A 16,167-nucleotide genomic window follows, 5' to 3' on the forward strand; every position below is an offset into this window, starting at 1 on the left:
CCAGATACGTTTGCTAGGTTATTGCAATTGTGAAATAGGTAGTTCACTTGCTGAAGTGGGAGAATGTGTACAAATTTTAATTCTATATGCCATAACTTACAATGCAAATGGACCTGAAATCATTTAAAACTTTTTTATCTGACCATTTCTCGATTTTCTACCTCCAGAGTTTATTGGTGTCAATGTATAAAAATACAAAATCTTTTTAGGTACTGCTATGTACAGTGAAAATCTGGGAACAGAAAGTTTAGAATTGAAAATTTTAAAACAAAGAAGATCTCTGTTTAAATGTATGATCTTGAACATGTTGACCCCTTTTTACGAATAGTCAGATTTTCCTTGAGTCTTACCAGTTCCACTGAAGCACGTGTTCAGATTTTTAGGTTTTACACAAACATGTGGAGTCCGTGCAAAATGGTTCTATGCTTCATGTAAATATTTCAAAGATTCACCACCACTTTGCTGGCAATTTGTAATAAATTAGAAAACAAAGCAAAATTTAAGCATTTTCATTAGCGGTCTTTTATTTTTGGACCCCATTGTACATTTTAAAAATGTTTGTTGATGTACATTGTTCAAAATCATATATCAGATATCAGATAAAGTAAACATCATAAGGAAAAATTAGCTTTTGGTCAAATTTTATGCTTACATACTCAATCCATCCATCCATTTTCCATAGCGCTTATCCTACACAGGGTCGCAGGAAGCCTGGAGCCTGTCCCAGGGGGACCTGGGGCACAAGGCGGGGGACACCCTGCACGGGGTGCCAACCCATTGCAGAACAAACACACACACGCCCTACAGACAATTTGGAAATGCCAATCAGACTTCAACGCATGTCTTAGGACCGGGTGAAGAAACCGGAGTACCTGGAGGAAAACCCCGAAGCACGGAGAGAACATGCGAACTCCGCATACACGGGGTGGAGGCACGAATCAAACCCCAACACTGGAGGTGTGAGGCAAACGGGCTAACCACTAAGCCACCGTGCCCCCACATACTTAATCATATTTGTAAAAAAAAAAAAAAAATTAAATAAGTTATTAAAGAAAATAAAGGAAATGGCAAGTAGAAAGCATTGATGGACCCTGCTCTGTAAATCTATAGAATTTATCCTCCACTTTAATACAGACAGGTTGTTAAAAATTTGGACATTGACAAAGTTACTGTTGTTTTAGATGTCTACCACAGTATATGGCCTAATTGGTTCCTCCTGATTTTGAGGCTTACCAATGGTTTACATCTTGTGGTAAACCCTCTCTATTTACTCTGGTGAAGGCTTCTCTTGATTCTTGACTTTGACATAGATACACCTACCTCCTGTAGGCAATTCTTGATCTGGCCAAATGTTGTGAAGGATTTCTCTCTTCATCGGGCAAGGAATGCACCAAATAGATGATTTATTTCTGCTGGGTTTGTTTTGATTTTTCAACCCAGTGATGGCTTGCTTCAGAGCTGAGTGTCAGCTCTTTGGACTTAATATTGTGAGAGTTAACAGTAACAGATTTCAAATGCAAATGTCACACTTCAAATCAACTTTAGACCTTTTATCTGCTTACTTGTAAGTGAAATAATGAGAGAGTAACACACACCTGGACATGGAAAAGCTGAGCAACCAATTGGATGGACCACATATAAAAAGTGCTGTAATTCCTACAGCCTTAACCCGATTTGGATAATAATACCCTCAAATTAAAGCAGAAACTCTGCACTTTGAGGTTGTCATTCATTATTTAAATCCCAATATACTGTGGGAGTCCGCTAAAATAATAACTTTGTCACTGTCTAAATATTTATAGACCTGACCGTACCTTCTTCCCATAAGATATTGCTTGCCTAAAGTTAAATAAAGTATACCGGAGACCCTAAATAGGTTGTATGTTGCCAATTTCCCATATTTGTACATGGTACTTGTGTAGTAGTTTGTCCAAGGGTATATAATTAACATATAATAATGTGATGTAGACAATATTTCCCATAAGCAGCAGGAAGTCTTTTAAAATCAATTATGATGACAGACCTCTTGTGAGACTGAGGGAGAAGGAGGGGGAGATATGGAAGAAAAAATGTAATAGCTCTTACATAATGCTGTTTTGCAAAATCCCAGTTGACAAATTATATAAATTAATTCACCTCCAAGAACCACTAAATCATTGCTGATATTAATTTATTATACTGAATTTCTTTTAATTGCAAAAGACAAAAATAATTTTTCAATTTGTCATTATTACTACTTGAATATATTAGCTTATGATTAAAAAACATTTTTAAAAAATAAAATAAATACCACATCAAATATTTAAAAATAGTGATACATATTTGCTTCCCTACACTTTTGCACGCAAGACAGAAAACAGTGTCGACATCATATTGCTTAAACAATCTTAAGTGCAGAAGTTTTTAACCAATAAACAGTTTTACAAAACTTTATACCATGTGCTATTGGTAGCGGGTTTGTACATAAATAATGGCCATGGTGCTGTATTGAAATTTCTGTTTATGAAATGCAGATTACACGCGTGCCCATGCACACACACACACACGCGACACTCATGTTTAAATCTAAGCTTAATGAATAACACAGATGGTGACAAGAATGCAAAACAATGTAATGTATTGGGAGATCCAATAACATCACTGTGTATCATACAGAACACTTTAAGCAGTTAATTCAGCACAGCGCAGTACATTTTAGAAAACAAAATCTCACTAAATAACCTCAGTAACAATTTATGCAAATACATGTTTAATTGTACCTTAATTTTAACTAACTTTACTGTAATTAATTTTGTATATCAGTGGCAATTCAAAATGTAGCCGTGTGATGATGTATTAATGCAGAAGCACTTTAAATGTTCATTTAGTACAGAGAAGGTGCAAAAGAGAGCAGACTAGTCTTCTTATTAACAACCTGCTGGTGAAGGAGCAAAGAAGTAGAGAGCAAGGAGGATGAGATACACGACCACGAGAGCTGTACCTGAAAAAGACAGAGAACGACAGCTAGACTGGTAATGTTAAAGAAATCACAGTGAAGTTCTTCATGCACAAAGGCATTGGGTCATTTATAAAATTGGAGAGATGTGCAAATTATGTGGTGTAAAATCTGTCAAGATCTAGTTGAATTTGGGTTTGGATATTACATTCCAAATATCTGGTTTGAGTTCAAATGTGATGCTTGGGTTCATATAGTTTCTTGCTTACCACCTTTAAGAGACAAGGAAATAAGGAAACGTGCTCAATAAAATCATTGCGTGAACTGCACAGTTAAATCGATGAGTGCGATACGTTCATGCATTTTGGGTAAACGCCAGATAGCAGTAGGAATGGTACTGGTATTCAGAATTTGTCATTCATTTATTTAAGGAAAACCAACCAATCTTGGAGGAATTTAGTAAGTAAATGTGTTTTCATCATAGTTTATGTGCATGTCTTCTTATCGAATAAAAAAATGATCTGCCTCAATTGAACGCATGACGTGCATTTTGGAGATTGCACATTACACATGTTTGGACATCATTTGAAGTCTTAACAATGAGAAGAATGAACCTGTGGAGACTGGTGTCATTGTGGATGATGTGTTCGGTGATTTTCAATGGTTTTTGGTAATGTTTGGACAGAATTTTCCTGCATTTTAGTCGGGTTCAGAGTCAAGATTATACCACATGACCCATGTTTGTTAAGTCTTACCTTGAAAGTAATCAGACTTTCCGTCCATGAAGATGTAGTTGACAAGGATGACGCTGAAGATGCTGGCCCACAGATGCAAGTCACTGAAGATGAGCAGAAAGCCAACATCCTATAAAAAATAAAAATATAATAATAACAATAATAATAATTTATTATTATTATTATTATTATTATTATTATTATAGACCTAAACCCTATAGTGTTCTTCACTGATACCTTTATTAAAAAGGCACAATAGTATCATGGTGTCAGTGCTGTGCAGCTTTGGGAAAGCTCTTGATTCACTTTAACTTAAATTTGCAATCAAATATTTTTTTATAGAATTCTCTGTGAGGTCTAAATTTCTCCTGTACATCAACATTATTTCAGCTTTCTATTCAAAGTGAAAAATAAAGCCAGATATTTCTTTCATCCAAATACTTACAGAAGGATTCTCTGTAGTATTTCATAAAACAGCTGTGGCATGTTTTGTTTGTAAAAGACAGAAAGAATGAGCTTTTCTTCCATCTCCAAAAATCTTTTTACCATTCTGTTGGTCATCATGCCCATATTATGAATAATCAGTTCATTATATTTAGTCAGTGTAAATTACTATTACATGACACATCTGTATTAGTGTGGTTTCCACAGTGACTTACGTAAAAGGCATTGAACAGGATCAGTATGGGGATCTGAATCATGCACACCTGAACTGCAATGCAGCGCCCGACTTCTAAACTGCAAGACACACCACAGCAGCAGTGAGATGGTTATAGACGAGCACCACTGGCCATTTGATCAGGTACACAAACAGTGCCTTAATTTAGTATTCACCCCCTCTTGAACCTTACTACATGTTGTAGTTTTACAACCTGGAACTCATCATTGCTGGGGATTTTAAACACTGTGTACACTTACTAGTCATTTTATTGAACAAACTTCCCATATTAGTTTATGTTAATCATCTTTTTCATTGCAGAAGTGTGTTAATCAGTGTCTGTGTTTCAACATACTACCACTGGAGGACTGTTTTTTTGGGTTTTTTTTTAACCCAGCACTGACACTGAGGTGCCATGATGCTCTACCTACAGCGCGCGCGCACACACACACACACACACACACACAAATTAACAGTCAAAATAATAATTGTTTAACACTGGTCCTGTGTGGGTTGTGTCAAAAGATGCAACAGATGGACTACAGTCAGTAAATGGATATTCGAAGACAGATGTAACTAATAATCTGGCACCTTAGTGATGTAAAGAAAATGGCAAATTTGTGGTACATGGAAACAAAAGCAGAATTAGATGTGTGCATGATTAGAAGAGGAACACAGACAGAGGCTGAAGTAACTGTTACAGCATTTAACATGTACTTGTGTTTGAGGAAGAGACTCACCTCAAGCTGATATTATTCTGAAGAGCAAACTGTATACCAGTGACTATCTCTGGTATTTCAGGAACCATGGCCAAAACTGTCACACCTATAAAGTACTGATAAGACACCAGCAGAGGGATCCAATTAAGATGAAGGGAAACATAAAAAAACAAACAGGAAAAAGAGTGCTGACTGTGTGTACATGCCTAAGATACATAAAGATAGTCTTTACGTGTTCTAGTTTGGGTGAGGAATGTGCTCTGTGTGTGTGTGTGTGTGTGTGTGAGAGAGAGAGAGAGAGAGAGAGAATGTAGTACATGCCTGATGGTACATGCAGACTTGCAAGTTCACTATGCTACATCCTATGCATTTTAAAGAGTGACAGCATCATGATTTTATGCAAACGAGCAGGGCCTATGCATAGTGTTTATCAATTGAAGATTGACATAATTTAAATGAGAAGATTTTGTACCCCATTTTCTCTAGAATTTTATCATTTGCAAACTCCTGCCCGCTAGCTAGCTCTCCTCTATCACACAAGGGCTACCACATCTTTTCAAATTGCTGGTCATGCTTCATCACTCAGTGGAATGAGCTATCTGCCCTCTTCCACATACATGAGCTCAAAATCGCAGATATTTGGTTAGTGTCACGTTGACTGACGGGAAAGAAAGTAACATCATCTCTCCCACCCATAGAGCCAATTTTTCTCTCTATGCTGCACCACTCTGGAGCCCACATGACATTTAGTATTTTGCTTATAAACATTATATAATAGAACATTTTTATTGCGTCACTGATGTCACTTTGTGTGTGTTTATTTTTCAAAAAGCAGCATTTAAATTCATATGAAACCGGTTAGATTGTCAAAGGCAGCTAAATGTTTTTCAAATAAGAGCAAGTGGGCTGGCCAACTGGACGCCTGAAACAGATCATGATTAATTAAATAAAACAGACACAAATACAGAGTTTCTTCTCACATAATCTTAAATTTTGGTAAATGAAAATACACAAACGCAAACAGTGTATCATACTTATTATATTGCTTACATCCCTGAAGAGATGTTCGATATGGTTCCATGTTGTAAACTTGATCTCATAACAAATGTTAGAGAATATAGTTGTTAAGACAGTGGACTCCTGATCGAAAGGTCGTGAGTTCTAATCCCAGCACTACCAACCTGCCACTGCTGGGCCCTTGAGAAAGGCCCTTAACCCTCAACTGCTCAGTTGTATAAAATGTGATAATGTCACTTTGGATAATGTAAATGGGTACAGAAAGTTCTGGGTGGCTTGGCATAGAGTTAAAGTGCTTTCTCTGGGTGTGTGTGTGTGTGTGTGTGTGTGTGTGTGTTGCTGTACATGCCTGGGAGATGTTTGGGTGGGTCAGTATAGAATGGATGTGCTCTGTGATGAGGTCAGCACAACAGGACATGAGCACTGTGGCGATGATCAGAATGAGCAGAGCTCTCCAGCGAGACCAGTGCACCACTGCACCTGGATGAGCCTCTGCTACTCACACACACACACACACACACACACACACACACACACACACACACACACACACACACATATACACACACACCTTTCAATAATGCATGAGCATTGTTAAAACCTAAAATCTATGATTTTCAGACTGCTCTGTCAGTGTTTTCTCTTGTCCTTGGTGTAAGTGAAACCTCACCACTTCCATCACCAACATGAATGTCATAGATGTGTGAATGAGTCTTCAGAGTGAACAGAAGGCCGATGATGTAGGCCACCGGTAGCAGAACTGACACTGTGTACACCAGGGGTCTGTGAGACAGCAATGATAAATCCACTGCTTAATCCCAAGGTGCTTTCGGAATAACGTGAACTGAGCTCAAAATAAATGATGTCTCCTTACGCTATATGGCTATGAAACAGGCTGTAGTTGTTTTCAATCTAAAGAAACAGAGAGGGAGTTGAAGAGGAGTAAGAAAGTAGGAAGTGAACATAATACTAAAGGCCACAAATTACAAGAAGATTCATACACTGGGTTGCCAGTTCAAAAAGAGATGACACGAGGGATAAATCCCACTGACCCCACTTTCAATGGGTTACTGAAATTTTCACAAAGTGAAAGTAAACCAACAAGTTTAATAAAATACAAATTTCATTGTAAAATAAATCTTGGACACCACTGATGATCACATGTTAATTATACAGAATAATATGCAAGTTCCGGCTTGATTTTTCCTTTAATGGAAAAGGTCCACCTTTGGACACTACTGAATAGATATTATTTGGGCGGTGGTTTATTTTGAGCACAGCAGTGACTCTGACATAGCGGTGGTGTGTGTGGTGCTGATACAAGTGTATCAGGTGCAGCAGCTTTGTTCTTTAAGCACTGTTTACACTTACAGGTTAATAATTGCACACAGCAGGACAGAGTGAAACAGCATTACAAGAAGGGCATATATGAGCTGTGTGTGAAAGTGTCTCACCAGGTCATAGTGGCAGTTCCTGCAGGTGAAAGTCCCATTGCTACTGTTGGTCCCAGAGGAGTTAGTGCAGTCTTCACACACCAGATTCCCATAAGCTTTAGAGAAGAGTGTGGGAGCAAACACACCTACCACAGAAAGACATACAGCTTAATTAAAGTGGCAGTAATCACAATAAATTATGAAAGTATGGTTTAATGTTTTTCTCATGTGCTGTCGGAATGATCGTAAATAAACGTTCCTGACCTAAATGTTGTAATCACAAATGTAAGCTACAGAAACAATTTTGATACCCAAGTTTCCTAACTGTTACCACTCTTTAACCTTAAGTAAGTGACTCATAAGTGCAAAACACATTGACAAACCAAAAAGACAACAGCAAATCAGAAACATAACAGCAAAAACCAAAAGCACAACATCAAAATCAATAACACATCTACATTAACTTAAAATGGAAAGAGAAGCTCTTTACTGAACATCAGATGCTCATTGCTGATTGGAGTATGACTATCTTTATTATTGTTATCTATCTTTGAATAGCCATCCATCCATCCATTTTCCATACCGCTTATCCTACACAGGGTGCGGGGGAGCCTAGAGCCTATCCCATGGAGGTTGGGGCACAAGGCAGAGGACACCCTGGATGGGGTGCCAACCCTTCGCAGGGCACAATCACACACTACAGACTCTGAAAATCATATCTTTACACTGGGGCAGGAAACCAGGGGAGAAAATGCAGGCTCTGCGCACACAGGGCAGAGGTGGGATTCGAACCCCCAACCCTGAATGAAATGAAAATTTTATGCAAACTTATTTGTGCTAATATAGTGAGAAGTAATTCTTTCTTCTGAATAACCTGGCTTCCTTTAGGTGAGTTTTCAGCATTTGCATACTCATATTAATGGAAAGCAAAATTGACAGCATGTCTAAAATAGCATCACATAAATGCAGAAAATAAGCATGAATAAAAGCATCACTAGATTCACTTTGGCTCATATTTCCTGTCATAATTACTGTAAACATACTCCAAAATCTCCATCTCTTCAGACTGACGCGCACTGTAGCCAATCAGCAACAAGAATGTGATGTTGAATAAGGACCTACTCTTTCTTTTTTAACTTCTTGTTGATGTGTTCCTGAACTTTCTGTCGTGTTTTCACATTTGTTGTGGTGTTTATGGTTTTGATGTTGGGTGTTTGGTTTGTTACAGTACACCGTACTGGTAGAAAGGATGGTTTCAAGAGTTAATTCTTTATTCTTGTAAAGACGGTTTTAGTAGTCACTTATTCTACCATACATACCACCTTAGTAAAAATGTTAAGAAGATACCATAACAGCTGAAGTTAGCTAACTAAATAGGTCTAAACAGTGCTTAAAAACCAGAGCAACACTGTTACACATTTAAATGTAAAGACTTGTATTGATCGCTTTTACCCGGGAATCTAGTGGGAAATACACATGACCATCCGAGGAGGATGATGCAGCATAAGAAGTCAGCATAAGAAGTGGTATTTGTTATCACTGAAGATGACTGTGTAATGTGTAATGAGTGAGAGACTGAGAGAAACAGAAGGAGTGCTCACCTCCAACAGATATGAAAAGTAGAGAGGAGCTGACTCCAGCTGAGCGGCTATTAAACCTCTGCTCCCTGTGTTTCAGCCCTCCAATGATCATACATATCCCCTTAACATTATTTGAAAGAGAGAGTGAGAGAGAGAGCAAGACAGTGAATAAGAGGAACATCAAAGACTGTGGACCTTATATGGAGATGCGTTTGGACTAAATCACTTACCGGGATGAACAGTATGCATCCAAGCAATGTCCCGGTCAATGCTGCTTTTACAATCTCCTCTAGGCAGTTGGTGCCCTGGTAATGACCCCTAAGCAAGGCCGTGATGTAAAAGGTAAGCTCGGTGATAGAGCCAAAAGTGGCATTGACCACTGCACCGACTGCAAAGTTACTCTGAGCTGAAATACTACAGACAACCACAGGCAGAGACAAAGCGAGCATAGTTTTTGGTCAGCTCTGTTTCACAAAAATTAATATCCAGATGTTAATGATGTTCATATAAATAAAGTTGGTGAGAATAAAGTTGGTGGGCCTTAGGCACATGTAAAGAAATCCTGTAAAGTGAAAATGAGGTGTAAATTTTTTGAACACAAATTAAAAAAAATGTAATAAAAAAAAAAAAATCAGTACTTGGCATGACCACCCTTTGCCTTTAAAAAGGCATCAGTTCTGTTAGATACTCTGTCATGCAGTTTTATGAGTAAATCTGCTAAAAATTAGGGTTTTTTTAAAATTATATACTATATATTATATTATAAAAATATATAAATAAATTGTATACCCTAAAGAAAATAATATGCAAATTATACAATATAACCTCTATATATCTATCTATATCTATCTATCTCTATATCTATATATATCTATGTCTATCTATCTATCTATCTATCTCTCTCTCTCTCTCTCTCTCTCTCTCTCTATATATATATATATATATATATATATAAAGAGCTGCCTAAGACTTTTTACTGTGTGTATGTGTGTTTGCTTACCTGGCTATCCCCATTCCAATATAGTAGGACAACGGGATGAGTGAACCTATTGCAGTGGTGAATTTAACCTCGGCACCAACAAACTGGTTGCCCTGGTCCACATAGCCAATCACCAGCGAGACAATGACCAAAGGGAGGAGATCTAGAAACAGTTATCTCAGGAAACCCACAGGGAAATTTGACAACCAATGCTAGATTAAAAATTAAATTAAAAATCATTCCTTTCCACATAATTCACACTGAATGTAACATGTAAGTACCATGTGTATGCAGCAACCTTCCTTCCAATCCACACCACTTTTATTTGCTGAATTTAGAAGGATACTGACAGCAAAAACATTGATTCCATCAACCGTGTACTTGTAGTAGTAGATATTCACTGCATGGTAGCAGCACAGAATGGCTTGACCTTCGCCTTCCTGAAAGATGAAATAAAGGGAGTTCAAACTATTTATTTCATGTTTAGCCAAGTTAGCATATCTATCCTTTATTAAGCATGAAAATAGGTCATTTCTCACATAAAGCTTACTGGAAAAGTGCAAAGAGAAAACAATTGTTTCACAGCAAGTATGAGCTTATAAAAGTAGAAACATACTGGTTTTTATAGTACATTATCTTCTATTACACTATGAAGCACTGTAAGATGTAACATTTTATGAAATCTCACCCCAGTGGCATCATTTATGAGAACTTGCTCAGGGGGCATTAGTAAGACATTGCTCAGGGTTCGGATACTCATTTTGGCCACAGGGATGGTGATGACCAAGAGCCAGGAGAGTATACACAACATGCCATGAGCCACAACCAGAGGAGGGTATCCCATCAGCACCCACACATACACACTCAGATGATTCTGGGAAGTAAAACATGATTCTGATGAAACATGATTATAATTCTGGAAAGTTAATAGGAAGAGTTACAGATCAATTTGTCAAGGTAGTACAAGCTATAGGTGTTTTTCAGAAGTAGAAATTTAGAAATCTTTGTGTCATATATTGACTGTTACACTATATTAGCTGGTACTCTACCCAGCAGAGCTGCTCTGGAGGCCCAGATGAGCCCTCTATGTTCTCCATCAATGTGGTGGACCTCAGTAGGGGGGAGACTGCCTTCCCCTCATCCACTTCACCTAGTAAATCATTGCGGACTTTCACACTGACATTTGATGGTGCACGACTTGCCTGAGAGAACAAAGAAGCTCAGCTCTGACAGACTGTATGTTCTGTACTGTACAATCAAGGAGTCAAAAACACAGACATAAGTAGAAATAAATTAATGCCTGATTTTCATACAAGCAGCCAGAAAATGGCACACTACACAGTATGTATGGCATTAAATGCTTTCAGTGAAATAGTATCACACCTATCCTCACTTAAAATGATGTGAAAATGTAACTCTCAGGAGAAAACATGCAAAGTAATGATATAACGATTATAAAAGGTCAACCTTCTGTATTGCTTTTCCAAATGGCCACAGAAAGTAACGGGACAGTCTGAAGCACAATTTACCTAAAAAAGAAGCAAAACCTAGTTAAAAAAGATGAACAAGTATAGATGTTGTACTGACATTGTTATAGAAACAGATTACCATGAGGGGCTCCAATAATGGTGATGTACATCATGATACCAACGAGAAGGTACACCAGAGAGATCCACCAACCGAATAAAAATATATACAAAACATTGCCACATGTACATAAAGAGCCTGATAAAACAGAGAGGAACAGAAGAAAACAGAGATATGCAATGGTATAATAAAAAATCTAACATCTACATTTTATGTTACATTTATTTAGTTATTTATTTAAATAAATGAATGTTTAATGCTGTTTTAATCTTATTTATGTTTATGTAATGATATTGTTTAATGAGACCTACAAAGTATGTGTTTAGTTTGGTCTGAAGTGTGTTTGGTTGAATGCTGTTGAGTGTGGCTTATGCTTGGTTTAAATGATGTTGAATGTGTTTGATCTTTGTTTTGTGTTTATTAATAATAAGTGAATCCTTTATTTGTGAAATCTTTAGTGATTTTGATTGAGTCTGATGTGAGTTTCAGTTAATTTAATGACAATGTGTAAGTCTGTTCTGTGTTTGGTTTAATGACATTTAGTGAGTCCGGCTTGCGTTTGGTTTAATAATCTTCAGTGAGTCTAAACTGTGTTCGGTTTGATATTGTTTAGTGAGTCTGTCTTGTGTTTGGTTTAATCTATTTGAGTGAGTCTGTCCTGTTTTTCCATTTAAGAATTTTAAGTGAGTCTTGTGTTTAACTGTGTTTGGTTTAATATCATTTAGTGAATCTCACCTGTGTTTGGTTTAATAATTTTGAGTAAGCTGCATGGGTTTGGTTTAATAATTCTGAGTCTAAACTGTGATTTAATCTTATTGAATGAGTCTAAACTGTGTTTGGTTAAACACCATTTTTTTTAGTTTAAACTGTGTTTGGTTTAATATAATTTGTGTCTGACCTTTGTTTGGTTTAATAAATTTGAGTAAGTCTAAACTCTGGTTTAATATCATTAGTGTCTGACCTTGTTTGGTTTAATGATACTGAGCGAGTCTACACTCTGTTTGGTTTAATATCATTATGTGATTCTGACCTGTGTTTGGTTTAATCATTTTGAGTGAGTCTAACCTGTGTTTGGTTTAATGATGCTGAGCTCTGAGTAGAGCTCCTTCACAATATCGGATCTGTCCTCAAAGGGTCGCTCAGTCACATGACTTTTCCACTTTCTGAATCCGAACTTCACATGGAGGAAACACGCAAACACAAAAAAGCATTTAAAGTACTGAAAATAGATCAGAGGGTGTTTACAGAAACTAACACTCATTTGTCCCGAATGAAACCACCTACCTTGTAATTATTGGCAAGCTTTTGTGCCTCCACCTCATTTTCGGCACTTATAGTGGTCTTACTACATGTTACTTCTTCCCATGTTTCATTAGCTGTGTGTGTGCTATGTCCTACAAACAGAGAGTAAAAGTAAAGACTTTTTACAGCCTATAAAACTACAAGAAGAAGAATATGTGCTCACCTTTGTTTTTGTATTTGTGTGTGTAAAGGCAGCAGGGCAAATGCAGGTGGCAGTCAGTGGTACTGACTTGCTGGTCATTTCCACACACATGATCACAACAGGAGCCGCAGGGATAACCAGTAATACCAGCATAGTCTCTGACACTACCATGGTCCCATGAAAGCTCTGAGGTCAGGTAAAGAAAAATAAGAAACAAAACACACATCTAAACAACCAAAACTATTATGGACATTTCCTTACCAAGTTTGACAAAAAAATTATTGTAGTTCAATCCTCAACCAAGTTCTCTAATAATGGATAAACATAAGCTACTTAAAGAACACACAACCTATTGTAATTACTTTCTGTCAGAAAGTCTTTGTGTCTCATGCTATAATCAAACAATTGATTAACAAATAATCTCAGAAACATATGAAAGAACTGCAGAGACAGGGAAGCAGAAAAGCCTTTTATATTGGGAGTGCTGGAATTTTAAGCGGTATACATGTGCGACAATCTATATTATTATTACTATTATTATTATAGTTAAAGTTAAAGAAATCCTGAAAATCATGCAGCACCCTCAGCACCATCACTTCACATATCCTTGTGTATAGATATTTGTTTATATAGTGCTTTTAACAATGGACATTGTCAAAAAGGAGCTTTACAGAAATCCGGATAAAGATTAAAATTTTTCACTAATAAGCAAGCCAGAGGTGACTGTGGCATGTAAAAACGCCCTGAAACAATATGACAAAGTAAACTTGAGAGGAACCAGACTCAAAAGGGAACCCATCCTCTTCTGGGTGACACCGGATAGTGTCTATATATCAAAGTGAAGTTATCGGGTGTTGAGACTTGAGCATAAACTGTTTTTAGCAAGTGGCCTTTAGGCCAGTGGTTCTCAACCTGGAGGGGCGTGGCGAGATCGGAAAGAAAAACACAGACAGGACATTATTTGGGTCCTCTGTGTATTTTATTGCTTTTCAAATAGAATGTGCATAAATGAAAAACCCCGCGTTCCCTCTCCCTCTGTATTTTCTTTTTGCTGGGGAGAGGCGGAGCTTAGCTTGCCTTTTATCTAGCTGTCAGTGCAGACCTGTGTTGCCAACTTAGCGACTTTTCAGACCCCTTTAGCGACTTTCCAAATGTCGCCAGTTATGTCCTGCAAGCGCGAGGTCTTGCTTTCCCGCTGCACTCTCACCTCTCTCTGTGTCTGCTCTGTTCAGTGAGTGTCTGAGAGCTGGAGATTTGACAATGTCATGGATAACAAGACACGCCCCTTTTACCCATTTACATCATCCTTATGCGAATGTTTTTAGAATGCAAGACGAATGTAATACAACATGTTTTACATGTAAAATAGTCCACGTTATTACAGCCTAGTTCTCTTGTTCAAAGTAGTTAGTGTTCAGAAACATTTTTGATCATTCATGTTCCACACCTGTCCTTGAGATAGTTTTATAAAAATCATAAAAATTATTTTTTAAAAATCATAAGTTATTAAAAGTTATTTAAAAAGTACAAAACCACAAAAGCTAATTATATATAATTTAAATATATAACCTTTATAGATGCATAAAGCTGGAATACAGTTTTCACCATTTAAATCCAGATGACAAATCCAGAAAACCAGGTAATTTCAAAGCACATGCACATCTTGCTCTGAGATGAACTGCTGTCCCATCCAGGGTGTATTCCTGACTCACACATAGTGTTTTCATGATAAGCTCTTGACACACCATGACCCAGACCATGATGAAGCAATTACTGAAGATGAATGAATGAATGAATGAATGAATGAATGTGCTTCATATATACTTTGTGCACGCTTTGTACATTCACATATAACCAGGGCTGACTGAACAGATCAAATACAAATCGTGTCCTGCTGTACCACCACCATATCACTTCTCTTCACTTAGGGTGCCTCATGTTAACAGGTGCAAAATCAGGAAATGACCAGGGGAACTGTGAACAGACTTGAGGTTTCAGAGCATTTTCAGGAAACAGAAGTGTGCAATAAAACACTAAACCTCCCAACAGTCAAGGCATTGAGAAATCATAGGATATGTTTTATATACTATAAGTATACCTGCAATATGTGATATGCAAAAATGTACAAAAAGCAAACAGTATAGCAAGTACAGAGAGCATACTACCATACTAAATAACATGTGAGAATAGTATGCTATAGGTTTGCACAGTTAACAAGTGCGCACTATTTTGAAATACAGTGCAGTACTGGAGTATTTCGTTTGGGACGCGGTCGCAGTTAAAGTGAACAGCGCTAACGTCGTCATTCCACAGATTATATTTTAAACTGAAAATGTGATAAAAGTGCTTTTCGTTCAAAATAAATAAATAAATAATATTAATACTACCTTCATTCTCGTGGTCGATGTTGGTTGCTCTTCTCCGAGTTTCTGTGTGAGTAGACATTACAGCTCCTGCTACAATAACAAAGCTCATGTGATTGCAGCATTACAAAGCTGCCGCCGGCTAACAGCGTCCGACTGGGGCTTGTGGGAAATGTATTTCCGAGATGTGCATTCACTGGCCCTTTTTTGCTTTTATAATGCCCATCTACCATATAGGTGGATAGTGTAGGTTCACTATTTATGACTATTTATCACTATTTAGTTTATGAGCAATGCGTTATCCTGTCTAAACAGAAATGGCCCACTACAGACCATCACAGACCACTACAAATCACTACAAAACCACCACGGCCCACTACAGACCATCGCAGACCACTAGAAATCACTATAAAACCCCCACGGCCCACTACAGACCATCGCAGATCACTACAAATCACTACAAAACCACCACGGCCCACTACAGACCACCACAGATCACTACTAAACCACAACAGACCAATACAAATCACTACAAAACCACCACAGACCACTACAGACCACCACAGATCACTACTAAACCACCACAGATCACTACAAAACCACCACGGACCCCTACGGACCACCACAGATCACTACTAAACCACAACAGACCACTACAAATCACTACAAAACCACCACAGACCACTACAGACCACCACAGATCACTACTAAACCACCA

At 37.6% G+C, this 16,167-nt stretch overlaps 1 protein-coding gene across 2 annotated transcripts; it reads right to left on the reverse strand.

The window, feature by feature from the left end:
* Nucleotides 1-192: 192 nt before the first annotated feature.
* cax2 (cation/H+ exchanger protein 2) lies at nt 193-15,929 on the reverse strand. 2 transcript variants are annotated; one of them, XM_053631236.1, is made up of 20 exons: nt 15,474-15,929; nt 13,108-13,272; nt 12,927-13,036; nt 12,708-12,816; nt 11,664-11,780; nt 11,523-11,584; nt 11,105-11,257; nt 10,744-10,929; nt 10,402-10,495; nt 10,077-10,218; nt 9,307-9,490; nt 9,098-9,197; nt 7,518-7,642; nt 6,938-6,975; nt 6,734-6,846; nt 6,413-6,558; nt 5,068-5,162; nt 4,329-4,407; nt 3,691-3,799; nt 193-2,980 (listed from the first exon to the last, which is right to left on the reverse strand). In XM_053631236.1, the coding sequence occupies exons 1-20, from the start codon at nt 15,559-15,561 to the stop codon at nt 2,907-2,909; spliced, it is 2,289 nt and encodes a 762-aa protein (XP_053487211.1). In that variant the 5' UTR covers nt 15,562-15,929; the 3' UTR covers nt 193-2,906. The 2 variants fall into 2 exon arrangements, with proteins under 2 accessions (XP_053487211.1, XP_053487210.1); XM_053631235.1 differs by having other exon boundaries at nt 10,077-10,168; nt 10,337-10,495.
* Between the last annotated feature and the right edge of the window lie 238 nt (nt 15,930-16,167).

The sequence above is a fragment of the Ictalurus furcatus genome, chromosome 8 (genome assembly GCF_023375685.1).
Source record: "Ictalurus furcatus strain D&B chromosome 8, Billie_1.0, whole genome shotgun sequence".
Lineage (NCBI taxonomy): Eukaryota > Metazoa > Chordata > Actinopteri > Siluriformes > Ictaluridae > Ictalurus > Ictalurus furcatus.

What these genes read in the sequence shown, in the direction of transcription:
- cax2 (XM_053631235.1), bottom strand. Translation starts at nt 15,561, where the DNA reads ATGAGCTTTGTTATTGTAGCAGGAGCTGTAATGTCTACTCACACAGAA. An exon ending in AAGGTTGCTGCATACACATG is followed by an intron (nt 10,169 to 10,336) that starts GTACTTACATGT and finishes TATGTGGACCAG; the next exon opens with GGCAACCAGTTTGTTGGTGC. An exon ending in TCCTGTTCAATGCCTTTTAC is followed by an intron (nt 3,800 to 4,328) that starts GTAAGTCACTGT and finishes TATTTTTTATAG; the next exon opens with GATGTTGGCTTTCTGCTCAT.